At 44.1% G+C, this 14,773-nt stretch overlaps 1 protein-coding gene across 3 annotated transcripts in view; it reads right to left on the bottom strand.

Moving 5' to 3' along the window:
• Window positions 1-14,773, bottom strand: part of SIK3 (SIK family kinase 3) — a 171,431-nt gene that overhangs the window by 25,344 nt on the left and 131,314 nt on the right. For all 3 annotated transcript variants that reach the window (XM_056544368.1, XM_056544370.1, XM_056544369.1), the window contains exons 12-14: window positions 11,380-11,536; window positions 6,262-6,417; window positions 5,903-5,973 (exon numbers count right to left, since the gene is read on the bottom strand). In XM_056544368.1, coding sequence (XP_056400343.1) covers window positions 5,903-5,973; window positions 6,262-6,417; window positions 11,380-11,536 — 384 coding nt within the window. The remainder of the gene's footprint in view (window positions 1-5,902; window positions 5,974-6,261; window positions 6,418-11,379; window positions 11,537-14,773) is intronic.

Below are 14,773 nucleotides of genomic sequence, written 5' to 3'. Positions count from 1 at the left end.
AAAAAAGAAATGCATTTCCTCTGATGGCATGACCACAGTGCTCTCTGCTGACCTCTGCTGTCCATTTTAGGAACTGTCCAGAGCAGCATATGTTTGCTATGGGGATATTCTCCTGCCCTGGGCAGAGGTCAGCAGAGAGCACTGTGGTCATGCCATCAGAGGAAATGCATTTCTTTTTGGGATTTCTCTTTAGTATACAGCCCCTAAAAAGTACTGGAAGGGTTAAGATTTCTCAATAGAACTGTTTAACTTTACGGCAGCAGTTGATTTAGAAAAAAAAAACGAAAGTTTTCCACGGGAGTACCCCTTTAAGTAAAGAAGTGATCATTTATATATATATATATATATATATATATATATATATATATATATATATATATATATATATAAGATTTAGCTGTGCCTGATATCTACATGTGCAAAACATTTTAATACACTGCACTGTGGTATGTAAGGCTGGGTTCATTTATGTCCAGTTAAGTTAAGAAAACTGTGCCCCGTAGCCGAACGTGACCTGCTTGCTGTGGCCAATCTATGACAGCGGACACATTCCTCCAGGGGTTAGGGTTAAAACTTAGCGTTTAGGGTTAGGGGTTAGAGCTTGGGGTTTAGCGTTAGATGTTAGGGTTAGGGATGTGTTTGGCGTGGGCAGGTGGGAGAAAGGCTGGGAGATGTGTGGAGAAACTGTGTCCCCCGTCCCCCTGAGAGAGAGTAGCAGGGTTGGAGTGAGAGGGAGCGGGCTGTAAAGCAGAAAACGGTGTCCCCCGTCCCCCTGAGAGAGAGTAGCAGGGTTGGAGTGAGAGGGAGCGGGCTGTAAAGCATAAAATGGTGTCCCCCGTCCCCCTGAGAGAGAGTAGCAGGGTTGGAGTGAGGGGGAGCGGGCTGTAAAGCAGAAAACGGTGTCCCCCGTCCCCCTGAGAGAGAGTAGCAGGGTTGGAGTGAGAGGGTGCGGGCTGTAAAGCAGAAAACTGTGTCCCTCATCCCCCTGAGAGAGAGTAGCAGGGTTGGAGTGAGAGGGTGCGGGCTGTAAAGCAGAAAACGGTGTCCCCCGTCCCCCTGAGAGAGAGTAGCAGGGTTGGAGTGAGAGGGAGCGGGCTGTAAAGCAGAAAACTGTGTCCCTCATCCCCCTGAGAGAGAGTAGCAGGGTTGGAGTGAGAGGGTGCGGGCTGTAAAGCAGAAAACGGTGTCCCCCGTCCCCCTGAGAGAGAGTAGCAGGGTTGGAGTGAGAGGGTGCGGGCTGTAAAGCAGAAAACTGTGTCCCCCGTCCCCCTGAGAGAGAGTAGCAGGGTTGGAGTGAGAGGGAGCGGGCTGTAAAGCAGAAAACGGTGTCCCCCGTCCCCCTGAGAGAGAGTAGCAGGGTTGGAGTGAGAGGGAGCGGGCTGTAAAGCAGAAAACGGTGTCCCCCGTCCCCCTGAGAGAGAGTAGCAGGGTTGGAGTGAGAGGGAGCGGGCTGTAAAGCATAAAACGGTGTCCCCCGTCCCCCTGAGAGAGAGTAGCAGGGTTGGAGTGAGAGGGAGCGGGCTGTAAAGCAGAAAACGGTGTCCCCCGTCCCCCTGAGAGAGAGTAGCAGGGTTGGAGTGAGAGGGTGCGGGCTGTAAAGCAGAAAACGGTGTCCCCCGTCCCCCTGAGAGAGAGTAGCAGGGTTGGAGTGAGAGGGAGCGGGCTGTAAAGCAGAAAACTGTGTCCCCCGTCCCCCTGAGAGAGAGTAGCAGGGTTGGAGTGAGAGGGTGCGGGCTGTAAAGCAGAAAACTGTGTCCCTCATCCCCCTGAGAGAGAGAGTAGCAGGGTTGGAGTGAGAGGGTGCGGGCTTTAAAGCAGAAAACTGTGTCCCCCATCCCCCTGAGAGAGAGTAGCAGGGTTGGAGTGAGAGGGTGCGGGCTGTAAAGCAGAAAACGGTGTCCCCCGTCCCCCTAAGAGAGAGTAGCAGGGTTGGAGTGAGAGGGAGCGGGCTGTAAAGCAGAAAACGGTGTCCCCCGTCCCCCTGAGAGAGAGTAGCAGGGTTGGAGTGAGAGGGAGTGGGCTGTAAAGCAGAAAACGGTGTCCCCCGTCCCCCTGAGAGAGAGTAGCAGGGTTGGAGTGAGAGGGTGCGGGCTGTAAAGCAGAAAACTGTGTCCCCCATCCCCCTGAGAGAGAGTAGCAGGGTTGGAGTAAGAGGGTGCGGGCTGTAAAGCAGAAAACGGTGTCCCCCGTCCCCCTGAGAGAGAGTAGCAGGGTTGGAGTGAGAGGGAGCGGGCTGTAAAGCAGAAAACTGTGTCCCCCGTCCCCCTGAGAGAGAGTAGCAGGGTTGGAGTGAGAGGGAGCGGGTTGTAAAGCAGAAAACGGTGTCCCCCGTCCCCCTGAGAGAGAGTAGCAGGGTTGGAGTGAGAGGGAGCGGGCTGTAAAGCAGAAAACGGTGTCCCCTGTCCCCCTGAGCGAGAGTAGCTGGGTTGGAGTGAGAGGGAGCGGGCTGTAAAGCAGAAAACGGTGTCCCCTGTCCCCCTGAGCGAGAGTAGCAGGGTTGGAGTGAGAGGGAGCGGGTTGTAAAGCAGAAAACGGTGTCCCCCGTCCCCCTGAGAGAGAGTGGCAGGGTTGGAGTGAGAGGGTGCGGGCTGTAAAGCAGAAAACGGTGTCCCCTGTCCCCCTGAGCGAGAGTAGCTGGGTTGGAGTGAGAGGGAGCGGGCTGTAAAGCAGAAAACGGTGTCCCCCGTCCCCCTGAGAGAGAGTAGCAGGGTTGGAGTGAGAGGGAGCGGGCTGTAAAGCAGAAAACGGTGTCCCCCGTCCCCCTGAGAGAGAGTAGCAGGGTTGGAGTGAGAGGGAGCGGGCTGTAGAGCAGAATACTGTGTCCCTGTGTGGAAGGTCACATTCCGCTGCAGGGACACAGTTTTCGTTATTACAAAACTGAGACGAATGAATGTGAATTGTCCCATTCCCTTTTTTAAAGGCAAAATAGGTCTCAAACTGGAACTATGCAATTTGCAAACCAGCACCTTTTGGGGATGTAAACATCTACAAAAACCTTGCAAATAATGAATGGGCCAAAAGAAGCCCCTTGAATGTTACATCTAATAAGTATAGATATAAACTATATGTGAACTAACAGGCATTTTGAATTTGATGGGAAAACATCTTCTTTTCAAACGTACAGCAGAGGTTTTTTTGGACATTTCATTTTGCAAAACAAAGTCCAGATTTTTTGTCTTATGTGGGTAAGTAACTTTGACCAAGCTCTAGATCACTATGGGGGACATTTATCAAGGTATTTTTTTTTATTTTTTTGCTTACTCCCGGGCACACGAAATCGCACATACACCTAAGCAAAAAGTTACAAACAGCCTTACATAAGCAAATTTCAGTTTTCACTTTGCAGTGGTGACGAATCTATGATTTGTGAATGTTGTATGTAAGCAAAAAAAAAAGTCGCAAGTCTACTCCAGGTCTGACCTGGAGAGAAAAACTCCCGTACCTGAGCAAATGTTTAAAGTCTCACAAAAATCTTGGCTGCGACTTTTTTGTTTTGCTTATGTGCTCCAAATTTATCAACTGTGATAGTATAATAAATATGTAGCACTTAAGCAAAAAACTAAATTACTTCAGAAATTGCTTATCAAAGCAAACAATGATTACATTATGTCAGCCAAAATGTATATCAATCCATCTACTCAAAATGTACAGTCTAACATTATCAGTACAATGTTTACAACAGAGCATTTATTGGAGTATATACAGCCCTCTGCAGAACTGATCAAAGCTGATCAATTGTACATGCCGGACAGTAAAAAGAAGCAATATGCGCACCCCTGTCCGGTACCAATGTGGCGTGTCCCACTGTCCAACTTGAGACGCCAAATGAATGGGAACTGCCTATTTAAATGAATGGGATCAGTTCTACAATCAGTTCCCTTCTAAAGCTTTTTCTACAGTTTTTCTAGAATGTGCCTGATGTATAGTTTCAGAAAATATATGGTTATGGGTGGTTTAGCCCGATTTATTTTGTAATTTAGGTTTTATCTGTATAAAGTATGAATACTGCACCGGCTACCAGAGGTGCAAAACATCCAGAAAAAAAAAAAAAGAAAACCCTGCTACCAAAAGGGTTAAAGAAACTGTATGCTACAAAAACATGACTCTACTCAAGTGACTTGTGCCGATCTGCAACACGAGATACAGTCCATGGATATAAAAGTCACTATTTTTGGAAGAAAGCAGCCAGGTATTGTCTAACCTCATACAGCCACGTTGAGCAAACACAGAACAGATATTGGCCCTGCTCTTAAAGGGGTTATCCTGGAAAAACATTATTTTTTTTTTTTTTAGATAACAACTGGCTCCAGAAAGTAAAACAGATTTATAAATTACTTCTATTAAAAAAATCGTAATCCTTTCAGTACTTATGAGCTGCTGAAGTTGAGTTTTTCTTTTCTGTCTAAGTGCTCTCTGATGACACCTGTCTCGGGAACTGTCCAGAGTAGAAGCAAATCCCCATAGCAAACCTATTCTGCTCTGTGCAGTTCCCGAGACAAGCAGAGATGTCAGCAGAGAGCACTGTTGTCAGACAGAAAAGAATAACTCAACTTCAGCAGCTGATAATCATTGGAAGAATTAAGATTTTTTTAATCGAAATAATTTACAAATCTGTTTAACTTTCTGGAGCCAGTTGATATGAAACTGAGTTTTTTCCTGGAATACCCCTTTAAGGTTTAACAGGATTTCCACACCAAACAGAGAAAGGAGACGATGGAGTCACATACTATTTTGCTGCATCAAACCTAAACAGAAAAATGTAATCTAATGCTAAGAGGCAATGAGAAGATCAATGGCATTAGATTACATTGTTGTCAGTTCTTACCAGTCTTAGATTTCATATTTAATACTGTTTATATAGTACTAGCCTCTATTCACATTTCATGCTTTGTTCCAGTTTTGGACTTTATTTTGGCAAATTTCTATGTTATACAGTGAGGTTTTAAATCCAATGGTTTGTAGTGGTAATAGAATTTGCGACTGGGAGCAGCCCGCAGACTGATCTGCGACAATTATATGCTCGTGTCTGCATATATTATATCAGCGTGCCTCCAGCTGTTGCAAAACTACAACTCCCAGCATGCCCGGACAGCCTTTGGCTGTCCGGGCATGCTAGAAGTTGTAGTTTTGCAACCGCTGGAATCACACTGGTTGGGAAACACTGCATTACAGTAACCCCCCGACATGCGATGGCCCTGACATATGATCATATCGAAATATGATGGCCTCTCAGAGGCCATTGCATGTCGATGTCAGCATCGACATATTGCTTTTATATGTCGGGGCCATCGCATTAACTGCTATCCGGCAGCGCAAAATGCTTAAGCTGCTGTCGGATAGCAGTGTAATGTGCCCCAGCAGGTTCACTTACCTATCCCCGCTGCACCGGGTCCTCTCCGGGGTCCAGGCCTCGCTTTCCGGCGTCGTTATTACTTAGCTGAGCACACCGTCCCGGTGCAACAATGTAATAACGTCACCAGAAAGCGAGGCCAGGACACCGGTGAAGATGCGGAAGACGTAGGAGGACCCAGAAGAAGACGCCGGAGCAGCGGGACCCCATCAGGAGCCCCTGGGAGACCATCGGGAGCGGTGAGAACGCGGTCCGGAGCGGCGGGGACGGGTGAGTATTTAATGCACTTTTTCCATTGCACAAAACCCTCAACATACGATGGATTCGACAAACGATGGGTCGTTTGGAATGAATTACCATCGTATGTTGAGCGACCACTGTATATGATAATTAGGTAGGAAGTAGTGACACAGTCTACGACGATTTGATAAGAGGAAAACCACAAAAGCAGATCTGTAGACACTTCACAGGTTAATGTCCAAAGATCCCTGGGAAAATGACAACATTTTGCAGAAAAAAATCCAATATTTCCTGCAAATGAAACATTGTTACCTTTGCACAGCCTCTTGATCAGGTTCCCCATCTGAACTCTCCTCATCTACTGGGGTAACTGCAGGTACAGCCTAAAAGTATAGAAACCCACAAATGGTTTATACAGAAACGAGTGTATGTGCTTTAAAATTAAGTGGTCAGAATGACCTAATATTCTGATGTTACATAAGTATAATATTAGATGTAAAGGAGGCCAAACAGTAGCATCCGGCAGGCCATTACCCAAACCCCCTGGTAAAATAACAGTTCCGATCAAGATGAATGTGTAAGTTCATGGGGGTGATAATTGTCTGAACAATTGGATATATTATCACTTATCAATAGTAACTATTATTAATACTAGGGATTTATACACTCACAGTTGTCATTGTAACCAGTGGTGAAGGCCCTCGTGGCCTCTTTAGGAACTGTTGTGCATGTAACTGAATATTAGCCCCTCCATCAGATGCTCGGCGTCCAAGAGGTCCCATGCCATTTAAGAGCTGAAGGGTGGGAGGCTGTAAGAGGGACTGTTCCTGAGGGGGAAAATGAATATATACCATAAGGTTTTGTACGCTGGACTTCCATCAAGATTTACAGTCATCTGACCATATGATACAAATAAAAAGCTAGATGATGTAACATTTACTTAGCCTCAATACCTTACCTATAATTACACATGTTTTTGGAATACTTAAGCTTCAGTTAAAGGTGAATTAATATTTGGGATGTTCAATCATGGGAACCCTATTAAATTACTCAGCAGAAAGTAAAGGTTTTAAGGTACCATTAGAATTATCAGTCGGTCATTCCCAGATTGCACAATTGTCGCCTTTGATTACAATTGCACAGCACCATCTACTGGTCAGACCTCAAAACTTGTAGTAGCAAGCCTACAGAGGAGTCAAATTAGGGAATCTTATAGGAATACCTCAATAGATGCATTTTAAAGGAGAATTCCGGGGAAAATACATCTTATCTCCAATCCAAGGGATAGGGAATAAGAGGTCTGATCGCAGGGGGTCCGCCGCTGGGACCCCCACGATCTCCCTGCAGCGCCCACATTCAATGCGGGGCTGCGTCTCCAGTTTTGGAAACCTCTGGGTTTCTGGGACTGGAGACGTGACGTAACGTCATGCCCCCTCCATTCACGTCTATGGGAGGGGGCGTGGGATAAGTTGTTTTTGCTGGGAATACCCCTTTAGAGGGGTACTCCGGTGGAAAACATTTTTTTTAATCAACTGGTGCCAGAAAGTTAAACAGATTTGTAAATTATAAAAAGAATGTATAACCAATCCTCAAGGATTTTACTCCAAATGATGTTCAAATAAAATATCATAGGTTTACTTCAGTTAACAATTTTATTAAATATATAAAATAGCATAAATAAAATAAAATAAATTGCACTATGTAGTACTCTGGCACTAATATAATAAAAGGGTGAGAAAACCACTGGGCCCTAGTGGTAATAATCACCTGTAAAAAATATAAAAATATATATAATTAGAGATGAGCAAACTTACAGTAAATTCGATTCGTCACGAACTTCTCGGCTCGGCAGTTGATGACTTTTCCTGCATAAGTTAGTTCAGCCTTCAGGTGCTCCGGTGGGCTGGAAAAGGTGGATACAGTCCTAGGAAAGAGTCTCCTAGGAATGTATCCACCTTTTCCAGCCCACTGGAGCACCTGAAAGCTGAACTAATTTATGCAGGAAAAGTCATCAACTGCCGAGCCGAGAAGTTTGTGACGAATCAAATTTACTGTAAGTTTGCTCATCTCTATATATGTAATATCCAGTAATCTGGCGACCTTGTGATATAGATAAGGTCTACTAAATAGTTCCGGTCTATGAGGGTTATTGTAAATCCTCTTCTGTGTGACTGATGTTAAAGTCATTGCAATAGATATTGTAGCAGATGTAACATATATGTTGTTACTTGTGCTTATACATATATAACTTATTACTTATACATATATGTTACAACATCTGCTACAATATCTATTGCATCGACTTTAACATCAGTCACACAGAAGAGGATTTACAATAACCCTCATAGACCGGAACTATTTAGTAGACTTAATCTATATAACAAGGTCGCCAGATTACTGGATACTTATATATCTTTTGATATTTTTTACAGGTGATTATTACCACTAGGGCCCAGTGGTTTTCTCACCCTTTTATTATATTAGTGCCAGAGTACTACATAGTTTTATTATATATTATTTCTGGCCGTTGGGTTTCGACATATAACCAAATATATTCTCGGATTGTGGTCTGTGAGCTGCACACGTTTCTGTATTTTAGATTTGTAAATTACTTCTATAAAAAAAAAAAATCTTTATCCTTCCAGTATGTATTAGCTGCTATATACTATGGAGAAAGTTATTTTCTTTTTGGATTTTTTTCTCTGTACACAGTGCTCTCTGCTGACACCCCTGTCCATATAAGGAACTGTCCAGAACAGGAGCAAATCTCCATAGCAAACCTATGCTGCTCTGGACAATTCCTGATACAGACAGAGGTGTCAGCAGAGAGCCCTGTGGACAGAAAAATTAAATCCAAAAACAAAAAAGGTCTTCTGTAATAAACAGCCGCCAATAAGTACTGGAAGGATAAAGATTTTTTTTTATAGAAGTAACTTTCCGGCACCAGTTGATTTAAAAAAAAAAAAAAAAATTGTTTTCCACCAGAGTACCCCTTTAAGTCATGCTTATAACTATGGATGTTCAGAATTCATTTGATTTCCCAAATAATATATTTATAAATAATACAATAATTAAAATATATATATATATATATATATATATATATATATATATATATATATATATATATACACACACACACCCACCCCATATTTTTCGCCCTATAGGACGCACCGGCGCATAAGACGCACCCAATTTATAGGTGCAAAATCTAAAAAAATAAAGATTTTGAACCCAATAGTGGTCTTTAACCTGCGGACCTCCAGATGTTGCAAAACTACAACTCCCAGCATGCCCGGACAGCCGTTGGCTGTCCGGGCATGTTGGGAGTTGTAGTTTTGCAACATCTGGAGGTCCGCAGATTGAAGACCACTGCATAGGAGGTAATACTCACGTGTCCCCGCCGCTCCGGACCCGTCACCGCTGCCCTGGATGTCGCTCCATCGCTGTCGCCGTGTCCCCGTCGCTCCGGAACGTCTCTGCTGCCGGCTGGGTATCCTCGCTCTACGTCACCGCCATCACGTCGTTACGCACACAGACGCACGTACGCGACGACGAGGAAGGAGAGCGCCGGCCATACAGGGGATCCCTGAACGGAGAAGACACCGAGGAGGCAGGTAAGGTCCCTCCCGGTGTCCTGTAAGCACTAACCCGGCTATTCAGTTGGGCTGTTCGGGACTGCGGCGGTGAAATCGCGGCGGTCCCGAACAGCCCGACTGAACAGCCGGGTTAGTGTCACTTTCCCTTCAGACGCGTCTGAAGGGTTAATACAGGGCATCACCGTGATCGGTGATGTCCTGTATTAGCCGCAGGTCCCGGCCGTTGATGGCCGCAGGGACCGCCGCGATAGGGGGTGTATTCGCCATATAAGACGCACCGACTTTTTCCCCCCAGTTTTGGGGAACAAAAAGTGCGTCTTATACGCGAAAAATACGGTGTATATATATATATATATATATATATATATATATATATATATATATATATATATATATATATATATATACACACACACACACACACACACACACACATTTTGTAAACAGGTCTGCTCAGATTAAAGAAAGATTTCTCAGCTACAATTCACATTTCCAACTGTGCTGCCACAGTTCTATAAAACGTACTATGTATCCCCTTTTCATACCGGTCTGTCCTTTCATAACAGTAAAAAATGTTTTTACTCTTTGGTCCAAGTGCTGCATTAGCTTTCCACATTTTCTTGCACCGCCCTCTCTGCCACTCCATCTATAATATTTAGGTCTCCCCATTGAATTCCAGTGCAGGTTCTGTTCATCCAGACTGAAGCGGGTGGGGAATCGTGAAGCTGCTGCTGGAGCTGTGCCTAAACCTGAAAAAATGGCGCCTGCATGGAATTTCAGCAGGGTTTGGAGATGGAGGGGCAGAGTGGGCGATGCAAGGGAATGTATAGAAGCCACGGACTAAAACAAAAAATTGTTTCTCTCACTGCTAATATTTTTCCACATATAGTTTCCCTTTAAAACTAAATAAAAGTATGTTTTATAAGTTACGAAAAAAATAATGTTAAAAAAGGATCTGCAAAATTATCTACAGGGCTGGGTTCACACGTATTTTTGGAAGCAATTGCCCCTTTTAACAAGACTGGTGGGTAATACTTCAGAAAATACACCGATTTTTTTTTTAACTCTATAACGTCACTCACTGGAGGAGCTCTCGGCACCAGTCTACACAAATTCATTACTTTATCCATAGGCTATGTTCCCATGATGTCGTTTTGTGTGTAAAAATACATCACAGAATACATAAGGTCTGTCACTGATCTGATTAATGTTTGCTGAGCATTTTGTTACTGCTTTGCCTTCTCCATTTGGCTTACCCAGGTCCTGCCTTCCTGAAGCCCATTCTGCGTGGATTACTTATCCACACGCATTTTACATCTAAACTGAAAATAGCAATGTGTATTCCCATTGAAAACAACAGGAAATATATTGAGCATGGTTTACACACCACACATTTTGGTGAGTAAATTGTGGTAGAAAATGCATTGTGAACGGTTTATTTAACCCTTTAATGACCAATTATTATTGTTGTTATTATGGCAACTTTGACATGCAATCTTCCAGTCGCTCATATAATACACTGCACTACTACTGGGGTCCAGTGCATTGTCCTGTCCACATACACACCTAGCACATCTCGTATTTCACCCTGTGGATAATCTGCTGCACAGCAGGACATACGTTGCAGATTCTGCTATGGGCAGACACACAGGACTACCCCACCGCTGCCCAGTAAGCTTTGGAGTTAGCCTAGCATGCCGATGTCACTGTGCCAAGCGTGCCCCTCTCCAAATCTTGCTGCTCACACACAAGGCTGGGTTGGGGAGGCTTACGTGTCAGCTCATAGCAGAATCTGCAGCATACGTGTGACCCTACCCAAAAGCTGGAAAGCTATCTATATAGCCCTGGCAGAGGCACAGCTGAATAGGCCCAAAAATAACCTTGTAGCACTATATGAACAGTGATGTGTTGCACCTAACGTAAGTAAAGGGGGTCACACTGCAATTCAAGTGGCCGTGACTCAACTGTTATGTCGCCCTGTGACCACATTTACTTAGACTGGATGTGACGCAGCACGATACACAGAGGGTGATACCGCAATCTCTGGTTGTACCACCCCGTCAAGGCCAAAGTTGTCATGTAATCCTTGCCTAACTCAAGCCATGTACAGTGTAATGGGAGAATATGTAACTTAACACATTGGTCTGCTTTAGTGACGCAGCCGTTGATGTTGACAGGATGGATACATACCTTATACTCAATGTGGCCGCTGGGTGGCATGTTTTGCATTGGTAGTAACGGGTGCAGAGTGTTTGTGTTTTGTGCGACTGGAAGGAATGGAGTCTGTGGAGTGACTCGTGGAAATCCAGGAATGATCTTCTGTAGCTCCTCTGCTCCTCCTTCATTACTGAAAAAAAACACAATCTCTAGTCAGGACAAACACTGGGAAAGCAGGTGCAAATGGAAAATTTTAAAGCTTGAAATGCTGTAAATAGAAGTTTTAAAGTATCACAGTGTTTTTAGAATAAAAGTTTTGCATCATCTTTTGTTTCTATGTGCCCCCTTTGGTGCTGTAGTTATTCTGTTCTGCTAGGACTAGACTCTGAACAGTCTTTATCTCCTTTCCCCTCTGGCAGACGATAGTATAGCCCCTTCTTAGTTGCCCTACAGAAGGTGTAATCTCAGAAGATATTTGAATAAAATGTTTGTTAACACGTTTTATAAATTTTATAAAGGTAGGTTCCCCAACAGGAAGAATGACGTCTCTGTCCCCACCAATCCCATGTACACACACCAAATACAGACAGGTACGTGGACATGCTTTCTGTTAACAAGTTAAGGACTCAGGGCGTACCTGTATGTCCTGAGTTCAGTTAACGGGGTTTAAAGCGTTCTCACAATCGCGGCATTTAAAGTGAAAGTGACACTATCCCATCAGCTCAGTGGACCTGATCGGGACTATCACAACAGAATCGCAATGTCCCGATCAGCTTACTGGACGACAGGAGGGTCCTCATCTGCCTCCTTGTGATCTGATCGGCGATCTACTGCTCCAAGCCTGGTCAGCAGGCTGGAGCAGCAAGGCGCCAATAACACTGATCAATGCTACGCTATGGCATAGCATTGATCAGTGTATGCAATAAAAAAGATGGCATGTTATAGCCCCCTGTGGGGGCAATAAAAAAAAATGAATAAATGTGAATAAGCCCCCCTTTTCCTATTTTTTAAATAAAATTATGTAATAAATAAAAAAAATATATATATATATATATGAATCATGTGCTACCGCCGTATGCGCAAATGTCCAAACTATAAAAATATAAGGTTCGCTAAACCGCACGGTTGATGGCGTACACATAAAAAAAATACTTAAGTCCAAAACTGTGCATTTTTGGTCACTTCATATACCGTAAAAAATATTGATAAAAAGCGATCAAAAAGTCCTATTAATCCAAACATGGTACCCATAAAAACTACAGGCCACAGCGCAAACAATTAGCCTTCATATTGCCCCGTACGCGGGAAAATAAAAAAAAAGTTACAGGGGTCAGAAGATAACAATTTTAAACATTCTAATTTTGGTGCATGTAGTTATAAAAATAAAAATAAATGCAAAAAAGGGGAATGAGGAGGTCTCCGGCAGCGCAGCACTAGTTACAAGTGTGTCACCACATTTACGATGGTGGCTAAAGCAACACAGTCTGATATTGAAACACCCCCTCATGGCGAGGGCACCTCCAGTCTCCATGTTCTGGCTAAGTGACGGGAAACTTACCAGGACGTTGAAGTGAAAGGGCCCACTACGGATGTAATTTTAGAGAGCACTAAAAAAACTAGAATAAAAGTTCTCCATTTTTTGAAGAATGTTTTAGCGGATCTTTCTTTTTTTCCTCATCACATCAAGCTGGTCCATGAACATGTAAAACTTTACCTGTTGAAGAACTTCAGTAATAGTAGGCATTTGTGGCTCTAAGCAGCATTTAGCTACCAAGATTTTAGTGTGTAGGAGCAACGTGAGCGTTACATCGCCAGGAGCAACATGAACCAAAATAAGGAAGGGGTCGACTGGTAAAGTAATATGTAGTTAGCGGGATAGGAGACTAAATAAGGAGGACCAATAGGCAGTCGATTTTCTACAAGCCACCAGTCTATGCATCAGGTCAGTACAGTAGTCTCCACAATTAGGGCAGTGTTCTAACCTCTCTCGCCTTCGGTAAGGTGAAGCAATGATGTATGATCCTAAACTGGGTTTCCCTTCACCCCTCGTTAATCACGGCTTTCCGTACTTTAGCCCATCCTTCCAGAATGGGGATAGCCAAGTCGCCCATCTCTAATTTGCCCTCCCAGCAACGGAACATAGACGCCTGAGCTGCATCACCTATGAAGGTAGTGATAGAGACATATGAGAGTGAGTGTTAAGGCTCGGAAGAGGAAATGAAGCTATCAAAAGAAGTGGGGATGTATTCCCTTGATAAATCTAACAGACGTGATTTAAGGAAAGTCAAGGCTTGACAGTAAGAGAGATAATGCCCCCCCCCAGATTATACTGACTAGAGAGCTCGGAAAAAGAGAGAAAACTATGTCCAGAAAAATGAAACAGATTATGTGCTTGTAGTATACCTGCTGCTCGCCAGTGCGTAAAAGTTATATTTTCTGTCCCCTGGGGAAATTCAGGGTGGGACCATAATGGCATATGCTTAGACTGGAGAAAGGGAAGTTGCATCAGACCCCGGCAGTGCTTCCAAGCTGCTTTAGTATCTCTGATCAACACACTGTTTTTGATTAATTACGGCAAAGTCGCATACCTGGAATGCAAAATCGCTGGGAGAGTCCAAGGCATAACCATTTGGCCCTCCAAGGATGTATTAGAGAACCATAAGCCTCCCGCAGATGATTAACACAGTCTCTGAATAGACTGGATAGATTGTAATGAGGAATATCTGGGAAACCCAATCCCCCTTTCACTTTCAGCAGCATCAGTTTGCAGAGAGTGATGCGTGGCCTCTTGTTAGCCCATATGAATTTTGTGAAGACCGTAGTTAGCAACTGGATGTCTGTTCTTTTCAACAGAACGGGGATAGTCTGCATCGGATAGAGAAGTTTGGAGAAACTCAACATTTTTATTAGGTGACACCAAGCCAACTAGGAAAGTGGTCCAGCGACTTAGGAGAGGTCCAGCGACTTAGCTCATCTGCAATATTACACAGCAGAGGTGGAAAATTGAGGGAGAAGAGGGAGATTTACCCACCCATATGTCAAGGTATTTAAAGGACTTGCGTGTGATGATAAGATCGACCAGTAATCCCCCCCCCCCCCTGAAGAAATGCTCAGGGAGTCGAGCAAAACACTTGTGGCCACATTAACCCTAAAGCCTGACACAAGCCCAAACTCAGTCAAGTATTCAAAGACCCTCCCAAGATCTCTTTGTGGATTAGCGAGAAAAAACAAATCATCCACAAATAGAGCGCGAGACACCTCATACCCCCTGACCCGGATCCCTTCCTTATCCTGAGCCTCCAAAAGAGCTCTGTAGAGCAGCTCAGTAGCTAAATTAAAAAGGAAAAGGGACAGCAGGCAACCTTGATGTGTGCCTTTCTGGGGATGGAAAGGAGCTGAGAGAAATCCAGTAATGTGAATGCGAGCC

This window comes from Hyla sarda, chromosome 10, assembly GCF_029499605.1.
Source record: "Hyla sarda isolate aHylSar1 chromosome 10, aHylSar1.hap1, whole genome shotgun sequence".
In the NCBI taxonomy this organism is placed as follows: Eukaryota; Metazoa; Chordata; class Amphibia; order Anura; family Hylidae; genus Hyla; species Hyla sarda.
This window is presented reverse-complemented; position numbering and strand designations above follow the sequence as displayed.